This window comes from Ursus arctos, unplaced genomic scaffold (genome assembly GCF_023065955.2).
Source record: "Ursus arctos isolate Adak ecotype North America unplaced genomic scaffold, UrsArc2.0 scaffold_9, whole genome shotgun sequence".
NCBI classification, from domain to species: Eukaryota; Metazoa; Chordata; class Mammalia; order Carnivora; family Ursidae; genus Ursus; species Ursus arctos.
This window is the reverse complement of record NW_026623111.1, coordinates 42,968,841-42,987,755: the sequence shown is the minus strand read 5'-3', so window position 1 is coordinate 42,987,755 and position 18,915 is coordinate 42,968,841. Positions and strand designations below refer to the sequence as shown.

Below are 18,915 nucleotides of genomic sequence, written 5' to 3'. Positions count from 1 at the left end.
GCATCTGCCTTCAGCTCAGGTCATGATCTCGGGGTCCTGGGATCAAGCCCCACATTGGGCTCCCTGCTCAGTGGGGAGTCTGCTTCTCCCCCTCCCTCTGCCCCTCCCCACCATTTATGCTCTCTCTAGCTCTCTCTCCCTCTCTCTCAAATAAATAAAATCTTAAAAAAAAAAAAAAAAAGGAGAAACAGTGAAAAACCATGAAAGCCAGAAATCTGGGGAAGGATTATCTCTCTTCCATTCTCTATTCATTCCAAGTCTCTATTCATGGAATCTTAAACATTTCACTGTGTTTCTGAGATGGCCAGGCGGGAGAAGAATTGGAATTTGATTTCTTATAAGTTAATGAAGCTTGATAATCTTCCTTCCAAATCAGCACAATAAACCTCATATAGAACTATATGAGAACTAAACTCGATATAGAATTACTAAATGATGTACTAAATATACGCCAAAAACTTACAAGGTAAATAAAGTAGGGGACAACCAGCTAATGGAATACTATGCATAAAAAGAATGAAATATGTCTATACTAAAAATATGAAGAAGGGGAGCCTGGGTGGCTCAGTCAGTTAAGCATCTGACTTAGGCTCAGGTCATGATCCCAGGGTCCTGGGATTGAGCCCCACACTGGGCTCCCTGCTCAGCAGGGAGTCTGCTTCTCCTTCTACCCCTCACCCCTGCTCATGCTCTCTCTCTGAGAAATAAATAAAATCTTAAAAAAAAAAAAAAAGAATATGGAGAAATCTCCACAACTTAGTAAATGAAAGCAAGGTGGAAAATAGTAAGTACAACATAATCCCCTTCTGTAAAAAAACAAAAAATAAACCAATCCAAGGAAAATATTTCTAAATCACCTTTGTGTGTAAACACAAAGAATGTCCTGAAGACAGACACTCAATACCAAAGGTTAATTTGGGGGTGGGATGGGGGGAGGTGGTACACAACACAAGGACTAAGAACTGGGCATAGCAAAAAGGAAGCGGAAAAGAAACAAGGGGGACTTAAACTTTATTCACAAGGAGTTTTCAGAGAATGTATTTTTCATTCCTTATGTAATTTAAAGTCCACATTAGTGAATGTTACAATGAAAACATTACCCTTGCTCCTTTGGTTGACTATCTCCAGCAACTTTTCCACCTTTTTTCCGAATGTAAGTAGCACCAGGAGAATTTTCAAGAGCCTCGACGTCTACTTTTAGAGACATACTATCTGACGAGGGCAGATGTTTACTAAGGCTGGGATCAAACAGGAGTTCAGGAACACAATATATACACATACATATGTCTGCCAAAAGAAAAACAGTCTTTTTTTTGATGTCCTTTGTCAAAAGTAAAAAAATGTTCTTAAATCTTCTATAGAGTAACAAATTAGGGGCGCCTGGGTGGCTCAGTCAGTTAAGCATCTGCCTTCGGTTCATATCATGATCCCAGAGTTCCGGGATTGAGCCCCCTATTGGGCTCCCTGCTCAGCAGGGAGTAAGCTTCTCCCTCTACCCCTCACCCCCACTCGTGCTGTCTCTCAAATAAGAAAATCTTAAAAAAAAAAAAAAAATAACAAATCAGATGATAAGGTCAATTATATATTATATACCCTGAAAAAAGAAACCATAATCTACTTCAAGATGGGGCTTAATAAAATCTCTATTCCAAAACAACTACCAAACGTAGATTTCCTCACTACCAAGGTTTTGAGCTGTGGCTACTTAGCATCCACGATTCCACCTTGGGTTTGGGAGCACACCATGACTAGAGTAGCACATGATCAAACTCAGCCAATCAGGGCACTGAATCTCTTATCTTCACAGTAACTATTAGGCATGTGATCTAAAATAGTTCAATCAGAATGATATTTCAGAATCTTTTACAGCCACCCAAATAAGATATGCTTTTTCTTTTTCTTTTCTTTTTTTTTTTTTTTGCTGCTTGTCTTGAACCTGAAGAGATATAAGCTGCATCTTGACTTCATTTTTGCTTTTGGATCAAACTGTACCCCCAAGTGGATCTACTACTGTATTTTTCAGTCATGTTGACCAATAAATTCTCATTTTTGCTCTTACTGGTTAGAAGAGTGTTCTGTTTGTTTGTTGAAATTTACAACAGAAAAAGCCATGGTCAAAACAGGTATTAGAAGGGATCTAGCACGCTACTTGGGAGCTGTCTAAAAGAACAATCAAAAGGTCAAAAGGATACGCTTTTGCCTTCTCAGGATCTACAAGTGAGTAAGCAGAAATAAGCTGCGCCAGGGTGTGAATATCTTTTGGATTTTGTCTTAAAAAAAGAAGAAAAAGAAAGTCAGTGAACAGTTTATGAAACTGGAAAAAATAACAAACAAGCAAAATTAACTTCCTTGTATCAAATAATAGCAATAGAATTTGCATTTTTACATCTCCAGCTTTTACAACTTACTTCCATAGCTGTTCTAGGTCACTAATTGCCTCTTTCTTCCGCCCATATTTGAGTTTGAAGTTTGCAGCCTCTCTTATCAAGGACAAATGAGCAGAAGATTTGGGCTACAGGTTTAATAAAAAAAAGGAAAAAGAAATTTAAGCTACATATCTACCAAGTTCATGAAGTTACAATATTCATTAGACTTTAAGTTGGGCCTCTCTATTAAATTCCTCAAAGTTTTACTGAATTCATGAAATAACAACAAAAATCACACAAACATACAGGAAGGGAGGTAGACAAATTATACAAGTGATGATCAATTTATGAATTTGGACCACAACCTTTTTTTAGATTGTCTACAACTAGAAATATTTCCCCATAATCAAATCTTAGAGATATATCACCATAATTCTCAAACATTAACACAGTATTTCCCAGAACACTGATATCCCTCTACTGCCAATAGTGCCAACAGTATAAATGCCACCTGTGTGCATGTATATTTATAAGTGGGATATTGCCTATGCAGAGACTCACACTGGAAAAAATGAAGATGTTCTTATTCCATGGAAAAATGAGATACAATTATTGCACAAACTTATTGTTCCACCACTTTCTGCCATCCATGAGCTCTCCAGCCACTAACGATGAGCACTCCCATATGTACTCATGTATGATTTTTTGAGATTATACACAAATACATATAACGAACCAGAAAGGACTTCAAAACCTGAGCCTTTTTTTTTTCATTTTACAATAATTCTTATTTCTAATAACTTTATTTGGATCTAGTATACTTAAAAAATTAATTTGACAGTCTAACAGTATTCAATTCTTTAAATAGTGACTTGGAATATTTCAATTCTTGTAACTTGAGTTCACTACTACAGCTTTTTTAGATAAAAACATACCCTCATAACAATTTACTCCATTTATTTACCTGATGGTTTTGATACCACTGGATAGCTTGCGTGAAGACCTCAATGGCACTATCGATATCCTCCTCATGGCTGTACATAGTCACTAATGCAGATACCTACCCAGCCAAAAGTATAAATTAATGAATAAAATACCTTCTTTTCTCCCAGAATAAGCTTTTTGAAAATGAAAAAAATTGGAAAAAATAGCAAATAAAAGTTTCTAGGCTCTCTGCCAGTACCAAATTCACCATAAAAATTCTTACTTTCTAGACCATAATAACTAGAAATACCATATACAACAGTAGTTCCCAAATACAAAGGTAGTTATCTATAAGATATGACTTTCCTTTTAAACCAGTGCCAGTTCACAGTTTGTTACTAGCGCATAGCAAGATAAGAATAATAGCTGAGAATAAGTGCTTAGAAAATTAGTTTATATAATAAAACACTGCTGGCAAACCCAATGTGTGATCAGTGAGGTACACACGAGTGTGGCTAAACTACCATGTAAGTTCTATCTGGCCTGAGCTACAAAAAGCCAGTGAAAAGCTTGCCTAGTGTGTTGGAGGGACAGCAAGGAGACCCATGTGGCTATAGCAGAGTGAGAACAGGAGGAGCAATTATGAGATGAGGATAGAAAGGAATAGAAACAAGATTTTCTTTGAGAAAATCAATAAACTGATGAACCTCTGGCTAAACTGATCAGAAAACAAAAAAGAAGACCTGAATAACCAGTATCAGGAATGAGAGAGGGTCTACAGATATTAAATGGATAAATATGAAATACCTGAACAACTTTTATGCCAGTAAGTTCAACAATGATGAAGTGGATAAATTTCTTGAAAGGTAATAGAAGGCCAGATATGACATACTAGAAAAATTTATATTTGATTCTGATATAGAGTAACTGTAGTCCAGTCTTAAAAAAAAACGAATCTTCAAAGGATAAAGCATTATCATAATATTGTTATACATTACTGAGTGCCAACTGTAAACAAGCTGTGTTAGAGGATACAGACATGAATAAAAGTCCCCGTTCAATAAATGTACATACCACCAATGACAGCATTAGTCTCTACTTTGAAACAGATGGTTTCACAGCTATATCGGTGATCTAAATCTGTGATGACTGAATCATCACAGAACTAAAAACTAAATTTGTTGGTCACTATTACGAAATTGTTTTAACTCAAAATATCACACTGAAGACATGATAAAATAATTTAGGCTAAGAAATTCCCTATACAGGTGTTAGGTTATTTAAGGTTGGCTTTTAGTGATAATGTAAGGCTTAAATAGCACCTTGCCTAAATAATAAGCCAAAGCAAAGCAGAACACAAAACGACATTAAATGCAGACCAGATAAGTAACTTATTTTAACTACTACTCCCACATTATTAATAAAAAGAAATTAAATACAAAGAAACATCAAACAACATACCAAGAGACTGTAATTCCACTACTATTTTAGTCTTACAACATTTTAATTATAAACTCACCATGCCTGGTTTATGCTTTAACTCTTCTATGCTTCTCAATATTAGACATGCTTTGGATATATTACCTTGAGAGATTAAAAACATCATCATCATCACACTGAAGAAAACATATTATTAAAACAAAACAAAACAAGAAATTTAAGTCCTATTTTATAGTATCTCCAAATACTCCAGCTTTGGGATTTTTGGGATAATGTGCTCTATTTATTCTTTTTACACACATATAAAGAAACTGAGTCTCAAGAAACAATTTACCTTGCTAACACCCACAAAGAAAGTTAATGGCAGAGATGCTAACCAGAAAAGAAGTCTCCCAACTCCCACCCAGTCTGCTGAGTTCTCTTTCTCCATTTTCAGACTGTAACTTAACATCCTACCTAAAGACACTGAAACATGTTACTGCAGATATGAGTGCAATGGAAAATTTCCTCCAGTGTCAAAATACTGATTTTCTACTCATTGCAAACACCAACAATGTAACCTTCCAAAGTCTTTAAAAACAAAATAGAAACCAATGACAGCTCTTTCTTAGTAATTTTAGTAGGATAAATACTCCTCTCAAAAATAAACTGGAAACTGGATAAGGAAAGAAAATAAGGGAAGAGCAAGAAAAAGGAAGAGTGGGAAAAGGAAAAAGAAATAAGGGAGGAAGGTAAGGAAATGTGAGAATGGGTAACATTACAGGAGACCAACAATATTTTTTTTCTTTCCTTTTTTTTTTTTTAAAGTAATCTTTATGCCCAATGTGGGGCTCTGGGACTCAAACTCACGACCCTGAGATCAAGAGTCGCATGCTCTATCAAATAAGCCAACTAGGTGCCCCAAGACCAACAATGTTTCTCAACCTTATCTTTATTACTAAACACTAAGAAATCTCTTAAGACTTTTTTTTCCTAATTGTCAAGTATCCTCATCGTTAGCCATGAAATTTTCGTTCTGGCCATCATAATATCTGTAATATTTTTTGGCCACCCACCAAATAAATGATTCCCCACCCTCATGTTGAGAATGCATGGTCTACATCAGAGACAGAACTTCCTATGATGGAAATGTCTTTATCTATGCTGTTCAACTAGCCTCATGTGGTTATGAAGCTTCTGCAATGTGGCTAGTGTGAGTGAGGAACTGACTTTTAAAAATTTCATTTAATTTTAAACTTAAAATAGCTATATGTGAATAGTGGTTACCAAAAGCTCTAGATAATCACTCAAGGCTAGTTCAAATCGACAAAAAAACACCAGCAGTTTTCTGTAAGATTAAAAAATGTCAGTTTTCATTAAATTTCCCTGCCTCTTCTCCCCCAAAGATGTGGGTCATAAACTATAAACAAAGGAGAAAGGGCTAAGTTAAGAAAACTAAATGCAAAGTAACCCTTCTTTCATGCAAATATGACCAAGTGACAGATATAAGCATTTCTACACATGACATCCCAGGAAGTTTAAGTATGATCTTTTGAAACATAGGAATCCTTTGCTACCCAGTTTCAAGGCACAGATTGAGAATCATCCTAAAAACTTAATAACCTGAAGAAAGGCTGTTTGAAACAGTAATAATGCTTCATCACTTGCCAAAATTTTTTTGCAAACTTTTTAAAACCACACGGTTCACAACTACTTCAGAAACATCTCAACCATGTTTCCATTAAAATGATATTTTAATCATGATGAAATAATTATTAATACCTTGGGAAATTTTCAGCTGTGCCATGGTCAGCTTAATTTGAGCTGCATTTTCTGGATGCTGATCTGAAAACTCCTAAAATGTTTTTAGTTGGAGAAAAAAAAAACACAATTTACACAACTAACCGCACACAGTTCAATTATCACTTCTACACAGAATTTAAAATCCAGTTTTAAAATATTAACGTTTTGGTTTCAGATCAAAATTTTAATTCTGGAAAAATTTTGATTCCCATTTTGTTCTAAAATTATGCTCTGAAAGTGTAAAACTATCAAGTTCCAGGAAGTCATTAATAGAGAAATAATAATTAAGATTATTACACAGTTTTGTTTCTGTTTAAATAAGATACTCAAATAGATGCTGCCTCCTTACTGAGGATCCTTCAGGATGGTCCTAATTTTACCCTGCTCAACTTTCCAGGGTACTGTACCCTCAGGAATTTCAAACATGTAATCCAACAACTGATTTAGGATGATAAAAACCAAGTTAGTATCTCTGTAATTGTTTGAGGTTTTGGACTGGGACTCATTGGAAAAGACATTACTGAAAAAATAGGTTAAGCATATTCTGACATTATAAGCCTAAAACAAACTGTTAACTCATGCTAAATTGATCTCCAAATGAAAACCATTCTTCAAGTTTATGGTAAACATTTAATAATGCAAAAAAAAAAAAAAAAAAAATTTTTTTTTTTTTTTAAATAGGCTCCCGGCCCAGCGTGAAGCCCAACACGGGGCCTGAACTCAACACCCTAAGATCAAGACCTGAGCTAAGATCAAGAGTCCAACACTCAACTGACTGAGCCACCCAGGCACCCCACAATGCAAATGTACATAAAACAAAGCTGTAGCTCAAGAATTAACTAAAGTAACACTCTGGAATTTGTCTAGTGGTATGTTACCTATTAGTTTTCCCACTTTATTTACAAGTTTACAGGCTATGATAATGAAAATGAAACAAGGATGCAACAACATGACACCTCAATAAAAATTCAAATAATTCCTTTACCTGAAGCAGCTCTATTGCTTTTGTGTGCTGCTTTTCACGGCAGAGCTGGGCAGCTTGGATTAATACAGGCAGGAGATGCTCAGGACTTTGGGACTGTAAACTGGCAGATATTTTGCGGCACTGTTCTGCCTAAAAAAAACAGTATTCCCCCCCACAAAAATAAGTTGGTTAATAAAATTAAACATTAAGTGAACGACCAAAAAGAAAAGGATGGGGGTGGAAGGGGAAGGAACTCAGCTGAAAGACAAGAGTGAAGAACTAGTGAGTTCTACTGAACTACTGAGAAGTGGTTTATAGTATCTATTCTCATTTTTTTACTCTAAGGAAAGATTTCCATTTACTGAATTTACTGAGTTACAAAAGCATTTAGGAAAGGGCTAGATCTTTGGGCGGGGGGCGGAGAATCTTAAGCAGGCCCCAGCTTAGAGCCCGACGCCCAACACGGGCTCAATCTCACAACCCTGAGATCATGACCTGAGCTGAAATCAAGTGTTGGACGTCTAACTCACTGAGCCACCCAGGTGCCCCAGAAAGGACTAGTTCTAAATTAATTTGGATGCTTAAATTTTGAGTTTTGTTTAAAAAAAGAAAATACAAGTATCAGCCTTTGCTTAAAAGCAACAAAATGTATAAGTATTTCTTGCTAAAGTATTCAAGAATAACCTGGCTCCGTTCTAAATAACAAAAATGTTACTGCCTCTCACTCTCCTACTGAAAACCTCTCCTGTGGAAGAGTAAGAAATCTTTAGAATTAACGCATATTAGATTTCGAATTGACCTCCTTAGCATTTATAACTTGAATAATTCTGCACAAACTAAAATGAAAGACAGATCTTAAACCTAAAATCACAGTTGACATCTTTCTACTTTAATTCAGAGAGATTAGAAATAAGGTACTGACAACAGTGTCTCATTTACAAGTGTGAATAGTGTCCTCTTCCTCTTAAGAGGCAGCTATAGACCTTTACGAAGAACTGGGCAAATTACGTGTTTAACAAAATTTATGATATATGACATTCTGAAAAATACATTGGTGTAAGACAAAAAATATACACAGATTGGACTGTTACACCACCCATTATGCCTCATATGCCATACTCCAACAAAAGGTTTAGCCAGAGCAATGAGAGATTTGCTACCTACCTGATTTGTGTACATAGCAAGTAAAGCTTTGTTAAATTCTATAGCTTGTAGCTGTTTCTTAGAAAGCTTAAACTCTACTCCTTCTGCATTGGTTAATTTCACCTTCTTCTTGGAGTCAAAGACATTTTGGTCCTGACAAAGAAAAGTTCATCTGTCATTAACAGCAATCTCAGACTTTAACCTTTTAACATGTCAAGACTCTATTCCTTTTCCATTTAGTTACTTTATACACAAGAGAGCTTGGAAGATAATACATCTACCTGGTTAGGTTGTTTAAACCCCTAAGATGCATATAAATTTGTCTTGGGTTCTTGGTTTTCTTTTGATTTATCCTTCCACTATTAACTGCTTGTTTTGAGCTTTTTGAAGAAAAGTACTTATGGACAGAACAAATCTTACAGTGGAAATCAAGACTACGAAGATACAAAGAAATCTGTAATCTACAAACCATGCCCTTTAGAATTTAGATGATAAATGAGGAAAATAATTCTTTCCTCTTTGAAACAGTCATTACGTAAGCAAATCATTAAAATTCAGAAATAAATTCACACCTCTTTTGAAACCCTGTTTAGCAAAAAAAAAGCTAATGTAAAATAGCTGCTGTTTTTCTTTTCCTTAAGGCCCTTCTCACCTAGGCAGTAGCTCAAAGACGCTCAAATTCTCAAACTTGTGTGCAGCAAACACAGTGTTATCTGCCTTATAAAAGTCCCGTTAAAAATTACAGAATGTCACATACCTTTCTAGGAAGGAAGACAATTAAATTACATGCATCTTGAGAAGGACAAACTGAGCATCGGAATGTCTACTGTGTGCACTGTATTCTAGCTTTCTTAAATAATATATTCACAAGTAAGTGATACTCTATGTTTTTAAACCAGGTCTTCTACTAGTTTGAAGACTAAAAGGAGACAAAGAAGATATCTGAAATAAATACCACTTTTTCTGAGTGTGAAGCTTCAAACCAATGTAAAAATTATTTTAATGTACAGCAAAAAACTTTCATATAAATCAACTGCTTTTTTTTTTTTTTAAGATTTTATTTATTTACTTGAGAGAGAGAGAGGACAAGCTGGGGAGAAGGACAGAGGGAGAGGGGGAAGCAGACTCCCCGCTGAGCTGGGAGCCTGATATGGGGTTCGTTCCCAGGACCCCAGGACCATAACCTGAGCCGAAGGCAGACATTTAACCGACTGAGCCATCCAGGAGCCCCTCACATAAATCAATTCTTAAGAAACCAGATTTTTAGTTGGTTTTCCTCTGTACTATTTTAATACTTCAATTCATCATGCATGCCACTGCCAGACTTCTCTTAAACTTTGCTATCATGGCACCTATTCAAAAATTTGATTTTCAAGGCCTCCCATACTTTGTTCTCATTCAATCTAAACTTTTAAAAATTTTTAACTAGCATGTATGTATCCTTTTAACTTCTGTTTTCTCATTTTCTTCTCATAAGCCATAAGTATTTCTCCATATGTTCACTTGCTTATGCTGTCGTTTAACCTTCAAACTGTAACCCTCATTTTCAAGGGTGAGCCATAAATTTACCAGCTCAGAGACCTTTTCTTTCACCAATACTGCAGTTAAAAAGTCAAAAATTTAAACACGTACTTTTTTTTCAATACCAGAATGAGATTTTTAAATGATGTAATGATTAAGACTGAGTTTCTATTTCTTTTGCATTATTATTTCATCCAGCACTATTTTGAATAAAAAGTCTGTTGACTAAAGAAAGTTCGGTATATCCCTCTCCCTCTAATCTCTCGCTCTAAGAAATAATTTTTTAAAAATCTTAAAAAAAAGAGTTTGGTATATAACTACAACAAGATTAAGTTATTTAGTGTTTCACACACTCTCCTTCCCATAATTATATCAGGTAAAAAGAATTTATCCTCACTGGCATTTCAAATAATTCATACACAGGCAAGTATATAATGCTGCTAAGATTCAAATGCCAGAATCAGTTTTTGAAACCCTAAACCATGCCAAAGGCCTGCAACATCCTACAACTACTACTCTCTCAAATGCTATTATCTCATCTCTGGAGACCTTCTGAATTTCTGCTATTGGAGGAGGGAAGTACCACGAAGGACTCGAGTCAAGAGACTAGAATCTGAATCCAAGTTCTACCTCTAACAGGCTATGACCTTATAAAAATAACTTAACTCCTTTCAGCCTCAGATTATATTCCTACAAATTGGAGGCAAGTACTGCCACCTAAAAATATAACTGTGAAGATGAAATAAGATGGCACTTGAAAAATCACAGTTTATCAAAAGAAATCAAATGTTACTTTTCTTATTTTCTACTGACTTCAATTTCAAATCTGAAATGTTCTTCCATTAAAACAATGTTTTAAATGGTGGTTAATTTTGCTAGTATAGTACTCTTTAGGATCATTTATATTCCTACTTGTAATTACATTTGACATGTGGCTTTAGGGGTGGGCATGTCTCCCTTCCCCCCAAAATAAAAACCACTGGAAAGAAAAAAATCATATATAGAAAACTTAGACTCAACAGATAAAAATGACACATAAAATAAGTGCATCCTTAGTTTAAGAGTCCAAACAATTTATTTTTCAATATACAGATTCTCCACCTTATTATAAACTGGGAAAAGGGTAAGATAGTCCAGAGACTATAAATGCAAAAAAGTTTTATTACTTGAATATAGATTGCAGAATCATCATTATGAAAGTCAACCTGTGATTGTGATTTTGCTACAACTGGACTGTGGTATGGAAAAAAGATGAAGATGAGGGAATATTTTCAGTATAAAATATAAATGTAAGAAAGCCATGGATATCCCATACCTTGTTAATAGTAATGATGTTGTTTGCAATCACAGCTAGCAATGCCACATCTGTTGGCCTGTGAACAATAAGCGACAGTCAAAAAGAAACAAACCTTTAAAAAGAGACTTCATCCCCTATAAAAGGCACTTCATTTTAATAACTTACTTTAGTTTTATTATCTGATTGTAAAGTTGTAACGCCTCCTCTGTACGACCCTGAAGCTGCAGAATATAGGCCATCTGCCCATGAATGATGGCCAGTTCTGCCTGTGGGTCTTCCTCAGTCCCATCCTAAGGAGAAAAAGAAACATTTTTCCCCCTGTAAATTCTCCAAATCGATCTTCATATTTACCAAGTATTCCAAACATTCAAAAGGTACACTATCTTAAAGACAACATATAATTTTCAGAAAACTTCCCTTAGAATCAGTTTGTTAAAATTTAGGAATTTGACAAAGGTCATTCCAAAAGTAAATTACTGTGTAAATAGTGAGTGCCAGAAAACAATAAAAGATTGATGAAAAGGCTAACAGCTATAAGGACTCTGTAATGAAACTACTTCATAACTGTCTTTAAGACAACTGGAAATTATGACTGTTGGATTATTTGTGGTTCATTTAAGAAATACGCATGGGATTCCTATGAAAGGACCCATATTAAAAGGTCTGAGCCTTACGTCTAAAGTAAGAGAATGTATTTATATTAATATAAATTTAAAATAGAATGTATACGGCATATAAAAATTGTGGTATTGCAATTTCCCAGCCTAAGATTTCATCAAATAATTGATCAAGAGGATTTTTACTGTGATTTATATTTAATAAATCACCACCTACTCTAACAAGTCAATAAATACTACAATGACGCATGCTATAAATTTATATTAGAATGTAAAATTTGGGTTTAATATCAGTGGAATACTTACAGAATCTTCTGATAACGAACGGCGGCAAAGATCTATAAGAAAAAATGGTTTTAAAATTAATATCGCAGGTAACTGCCATTCCTTTCACCATTATGAAGAGCAAAAAATTCTTTTTTTTTAAAGATTTTATTTATTTATTTGACAGAGAGATAAAGAGAGCACAAGTAGGCAGAGCAGCAAGCAGAGGGAGTGGGAGAAGCAGGCTCTCCACTGAGCAGGGAGCCCAATACAGGGCTCAGTCCCAGGACCCTGGGATTATGACCTGAGTCAAAGGCAGCTGCTCCACCGACTGAGCCATGCAGGGGCCCCAAGAACTAAATTCTTGGGCAGAAGATTTCAAGATAATTTTAATAACAAGCAAACTTGGATTTTATTATTAGCATCAACATAAATAATAATAAATGTTACATAAATACTATCAGTTCCTGACTATTCTAGCTCTCTGGCATTTTTCTTTCATTTGTAATCTCTGGGTTAAAAAAATTTTAAAGGCATTTAAAAAATATAAATGTAACAAATGCTGATTGCAAAAAATCAATGACAAAAAAAACAGTAAAGACAATAATCCCACCACCAAGAGACAACCACTATTAGCATTTTCATTACTGTTTTTTAAATGCAAATGCACAGCTGCTTTTAAAATGAAATTGTGATATTCTACATACTATTTTGAGACCTCCCTCCCCCATTTAATATATTGTGAACATCTTAATATTATAATAAATAAAAATCTACATTATTTTTTTAAAAGATTTATTTATTTTAGAGAGGGAGAGAGAGACGGAGGGAGGAGAGAAGCAGACTCCTTGCTGGGCATGGAGCCTGATGTGGGGGGCTAGATCCCAGGACCCATGAGATCATGACCTGAGCCTAACCAACTGAGCCACCCAGATGCCCCTAGATCTACATTTTTATTTTAAATGATTGCATTGTAATCTATTTTGTGGTCATGGTAAAACTTAGCCAATCCTCTTATAGGACAGAAACTCATGAGGTTTCTAATTTTTTCTTATGACTATTCCTTCAATTAGGATTCATAAAAATACATACATGAATTTATCTATTTCCTTATAATAAATTTCTTCATTTATCTTACTATTATTAATTAATCTAATTATTTCCTTAAAATGAAATCCTTGGATCAAAGGGTATGCAAATTTTAAAATCTGCCACACATTACTAAATTGTCCACTGCAAAGTCAGTATTATTTTTACACTCAAAACTTCCATGTAGAAGAATGTCCTTTTCCCACACCACTGTCCATACTGGGTATAATCAAGTAATTATAATTCTCAAACATATTTTTCTTCTCATGGTTCTCCAACTTCTGCTTTTATTTTAACCTCCAACATTTAAAATCGACCCTGCTTCACCTTTTCTTCCTCCCCACTGTCACTGAAGTCCCTACATCACTTTTATAGCTTCCAGGGAAATATGTACACAGAAGAAAAGTTTACATGTTTCTAGAGCTGAAAACAAACATAAGCTAGTAGGACTATTTTTCTTTTTTTCTTAATTAAAAGCTTCAAAGCATGTAAATGTTGTATATGAAAACATACTAAATGGAGTTAAACTGTGCTTGAATAGCGTTACCAATACAAATGCAGTGTATATGCATGCATGCACGTACACACACAGGCACACTAATTATCACCGTACTTGAGTACCAGTTTAATAATGATAATCAATATTTACTGGATGCTTATGTTATATGCCATGTACTGCTGTAAATGCTTGACATTAACTCAATTTACATTTAATACTTATAGTGACTTATTAAAAAAATCTCAAAATAAGGTCTGGTATGGATGAAAATGGACAAGTACTCTGGCTTAGGATTAGACAGAAATAGGGGAGAGACATGTTAAAATGCCAAGAGACAGGATAGATGAACTTTGAGAAATTCCCACTGCATCAATAATTTCCAATTATAAATTTCACAAAAATCAAATTCAATTTTTGGAAAAAATGTTTTACGTTATATGCATATTACAATTACACATAATTTTAATAAACTTCCAACCTTCAGCTTTTTGTAGGATTTTCATTGCTTGGCTCAGCTGGCCTTGTCCTATCAGAGCACATGCAGCATTGTAGCATAGTTCGTGTGTGCCTTCTTGGAGGCCCAAGTTCTCCTGTCATGGAGCAAAATACCAGTCAAACACTAGACAGGAATATTTTTCACAGCTGTGTGGGTACATACAGATACTCACTGGAACCACTTTTTCCCAATTGCTTTGAGCTGCAACAACTGCTGAAAGGTTTGTTTTTCTCTCTTCATCATAATCATCTTGGGAGTTTCGGACAAGATCTCTATACACTGCTAAGCATTCATCATAGCGTTCTAACCGGTATAACTAGGGAGACAAATACCAAGTAAAAGATCAGAGGAGAAGACAAATACAGTATTATGTCTCAAACATCATATAAACCTTTTTTTGAATCACTAAGTAGGAAAGGTTATTCAGCATGATATGGGCAATCAACAGTTTTTCCTTTACAATTTTTCCATTAGTTCTGTGTGCTACTAATACTTTCAAAAACTTGCAATGAATGAATCTCTACTACACTGTAGATTTGTAGTCATGATTCAGATAGAAGTCATTATATTTACCCCCTTCCTGAGGTTAGGAAAATGCCTAAGTGGGTTGTGAAAGAAAATCTTTCCAAAGAAATCACCCTGCTACCTAAATCTGACTTACAATGAAAAAATTTTCCCACCCACAAAATGATTATTAAGCCCCAGTGAACAGGAACAAAATTAGATGTTAACAAAATGAGTTAATATTTCCTAGGAGTTCCCTATATTTAATTATTTTCTCTTTCCCAGAAACCAACTAGTAAAAGGTTAATATCAAGCACACAAAACATAATTCGTGCTTATTTCATTCAAGTTGTTCTAAAGGGCAATAACAACTGCCACTCTGGATAAATTAAATCAAGACAACTATATATGACAGAGACTGATGCCCTTCATCAAACTCAAAATGGTGGAATTTACCCTAAATTTGCCTTGCTTACCTTAAAAGTTCTTTATAAACCTACAATCCATGAACTTGTCCAAATCTTTCTCCAACCTGTATGTATTGTTAAACTCCTCCTATCTCTTGGGGACATTTATTACATTATTTGCCCTTACTGACATTTTAAAAATCTTTAAGAGGGTTTTGTTAGTTCTACTAAAACATTTCTGTCCTCTCATCATTAACAGCTCTATTTTTACATTAGGCTTAACTATAGGTCTCAAACCCTTTCAGAATAAGATAGTTTTAGGGAATTCATAAACTAGTTCAATTCATCCAAATTCTTATTTATCATGATTTAGTTTATTTTAACCTTAAAACAAAATGTGTTAAAAACTAGAAATATAATTTCAAAACTGTGTTACATATATCCCACTGGCCTTCATCTTTCCAATTAAAAAGTCAAAATTTCATAGGATAGTTTTTAATTCTAATTTTCTAATTAACCTGAAATAATTTATTCATAGAATATTATATATGCAACTGTTTGTGTGAAGATCAAGAAGAGGGAATATGTTCAAACCTCAAGAACTGGTTTGGTGGCAAGTTTGGTGGAGCATCAGGATGGGCTGAGGTTCCTCATCCCTGCTCCTCGCTACAGGTACAGTCATGCTCACTCAGGATGACAGTCAACATGTATTTTAAAGCAGTAATTACCACTTGTCCATAAAGCTCCTTTAGTTTGTCTGTCTGCTGATTGGCACTTTCTATTGTCTTCAAGGCATTCTCAATTCTGTTCAGCCTGTACTCACAATATGCCTTCTCAAAGGAAAGAGAGTTACTGAAAAAGAAAAAACCATTATCTGATCATTAGCTAACAATGCAGAGCACCCACTATGACAAATATGCTATAAGCACCTGATCTATATTAAATCATTTGATCTCCATTAACAACAGAGGAGAAAACTGACAAAGTTTAGTAACATGTCTGAAAATCAGTTCACAAGTGGCAGAAAATAGTACATCCATTTCCCTTGCCTCTCTTGCTTTCATGGATATTCTTAGAATTATTGGCCCTTTGAAACCAAACATCTAAGAATGAAATCATGATTCAGCTAAATAACTAATTGTCTTAGATTAAAAAAAACAATCTGAACACTATTTTGTTTTTTTTCAAGATTTTGTTTTTCAGTAATCTCCATGCCCAAATGGGACTTGAACTCACAACCCTGAGATCAAGAGTGATATGCTCCACCGACTGAACACTATTTTTAATGGGTTATTATAGAAGTTTCTTAGATCAACTAATCAAATAATAAGCCATATAAAGCTGCTTTACATGTGTTCAAAAAAGCAAATGAATAGCAAAGAAAAGGTAACTAAAATCTTAAAAGAACACAGTACTTGCAACCAATTGATAAACACACAATAAAAACATTACCAATCTACACTGACAAGTCATCTACATTAATGTGACACTTGAAACTCATTTTGGAGTTTCATTTATTTATTTTTAAAGATCTTATTTATTTATTTGACAGAAGAAGAGACAGCACAAGCAGGGGGAACAACAGGCAGAGGGAGAGGGAGAAGCAGGCTCCCCATGAGCAGGGAGCCTAATGTGGGGCTCAATCCCAGGACACTGGGATCATGACCTGAGCTGACGGCAGTTGCTTAACCAACTAAGCCACCCAGGTGCCCCTCAGTTTGGAGTTTTAACCATAATCCATGAGAAAGAATATTTATCAAGCAAATGACAACATCCTTTATTTACTTGGCTAAAAAAATTATCTGAAAATCTCCCTATGTCACAAAATAACCAAAAGTCAAGATATTGAATTTTAGGGGCGCCTGGGTGGCTCAGTCGTTAAGCATCTGCCTTCGGCTCAGGGCGTGATCCCAGCGTTCTGGGATCGAGCCCCACATCAGGCTCCTCTGCTGGGAGCCTGCTTCTTCCTCTCCCACTCCCCCTGCTTGTGTTCCCTCTTTCGCTGGCTGTCTCTCTGTCAAATAAATAAATAAAATCTTAAAAAAAAAAAAAGATATTGAATTTTAGTATAAACATGTTTATTAGAAAGCAGTGTCCCCTTTACTTTATTTTTAGTAAAGTTTTAAAATTAGTTTTCAATCTTTCTGTGTAGATATGGCTCGAACTCCCCCCAATACCAAAAAGGTATACACTAAGAGGTTTTACATCCACTGCTATTCACATCTACCCTGCTCCCCTTTACTTCCTACTGACTATTTTTATTCACTGTTTCTCCACCTAGTGTTTGTTTTTGCAAATACAGGAAAATACACACATAAATTCTTACATCCTCCTTTTCTTATACAAAAAGTATACTATATAGTTGTTGACCTTTGAATATGGGTTTGAACTGCGTGAGTCCACTTATATGTGGATACTTTTCAATAAATACAGTATAGCACCCTAGATGTATTTTCTCTTCCTTATGATTTTAATGTCATTTTCTTTCCTCTAGCTTACTTTATTTTAAAAATATAATATATAATACATATAACATAAAAAATGTGTTAATCGACTGTTTGTCATCTGTTAGGCCTCCAGTCAATAGTAGGCTATCAGTACAGGTTTTGAGGAGTCTGAAGTTATATACAGATTTTCAACTGTTCGGAGGATTGGTGCCCCTAACCCGAGATGTTCAAGGGTCAAATGTACATTGTTTTTAACTTTATAAGCCAGTATTTCATTAAAGAGTAAATATACTGCAAAAAATTTTATTTCAATACCTATTTCTTTTGGGGCTTAGGCATAACTGTAAAAAAAAAACAAAACCAAATTACAGTAAAAATTTAGAACATAAATTCACATTTCATGAAATGATAAATGAAATAAATGAAAAAGATTAACAACAACAACAACAAATGCTAGATATTCTAAAGACTGCTAAAGAACTCTGACACCGAACGATCTTGACCTAAAAATCATACTCACCTCAACAGTTCTCAAAGGAGGTAGCCACTGAGGTCAGGCTAAGACTGCCATACCATCCTAAAGGCCTCTATTTAAACATCCCTACCCACATTCTACCTTCTCTGCCTCCTTATGTCATCCAAGAATTCATTACATTTATGACCCATATCCTTCAGCAGTTTACCTGCTTCTTAGTGGTTCAAAGGGAAGACAGAGGTAAAGAAAAAAGGCTCCCCAAGGCAGAAAACAACAAAGATACTATTGCTCCTTCCAGTTTCAGAAATACTATTGCCAAGCAAAAAAGAAGGAAGGTCAAAAATCCCTGAATAGTGAGAAAAAAACAAACATGGAAATGGTTATAGCTATGGTAACCATATTTCTAATAACTACACAAACAACTAACTGAATCACTTACTTGACTAACACTTTAGTGTGAGTATTGATGACATTCAAGGCTTCCTTGAAACTTCCATTTTGGATAAGGCATACCACTTTACAGTGCAGGGCAGTTACATCATCCTTGTTGATCTGCAGTACTAGAGAACAATTTTAGGAAAACAATTTTATTTTATTTTAATTTATTTATTAGACAGAGATAGAGACAGCCAGCGAGAGAGGGAACACAAGCAGGGGGAGTGGAAGAGGAAGAAGCAGGC

General features: G+C 34.9%; 1 protein-coding gene across 1 annotated transcript in view; it reads right to left on the bottom strand.

Annotated features, from left to right (window-relative positions):
- Nucleotides 1-18,915, bottom strand: part of SRP72 (signal recognition particle 72) — a 29,115-nt gene that overhangs the window by 7,861 nt on the left and 2,339 nt on the right. The window contains exons 2-16 of the mRNA XM_026508952.4: nucleotides 18,675-18,795; nucleotides 16,042-16,165; nucleotides 14,575-14,718; nucleotides 14,385-14,496; nucleotides 12,361-12,392; nucleotides 11,603-11,727; nucleotides 11,456-11,513; nucleotides 8,641-8,772; nucleotides 7,498-7,626; nucleotides 6,492-6,564; nucleotides 4,810-4,874; nucleotides 3,331-3,426; nucleotides 2,409-2,512; nucleotides 2,193-2,270; nucleotides 1,101-1,238 (exon numbers count right to left, since the gene is read on the bottom strand). Of these exons, the coding sequence (XP_026364737.2) occupies nucleotides 1,101-1,238; nucleotides 2,193-2,270; nucleotides 2,409-2,512; nucleotides 3,331-3,426; nucleotides 4,810-4,874; nucleotides 6,492-6,564; nucleotides 7,498-7,626; nucleotides 8,641-8,772; nucleotides 11,456-11,513; nucleotides 11,603-11,727; nucleotides 12,361-12,392; nucleotides 14,385-14,496; nucleotides 14,575-14,718; nucleotides 16,042-16,165; nucleotides 18,675-18,795 (1,531 nt within the window). The remainder of the gene's footprint in view (nucleotides 1-1,100; nucleotides 1,239-2,192; nucleotides 2,271-2,408; nucleotides 2,513-3,330; nucleotides 3,427-4,809; nucleotides 4,875-6,491; nucleotides 6,565-7,497; nucleotides 7,627-8,640; nucleotides 8,773-11,455; nucleotides 11,514-11,602; nucleotides 11,728-12,360; nucleotides 12,393-14,384; nucleotides 14,497-14,574; nucleotides 14,719-16,041; nucleotides 16,166-18,674; nucleotides 18,796-18,915) is intronic.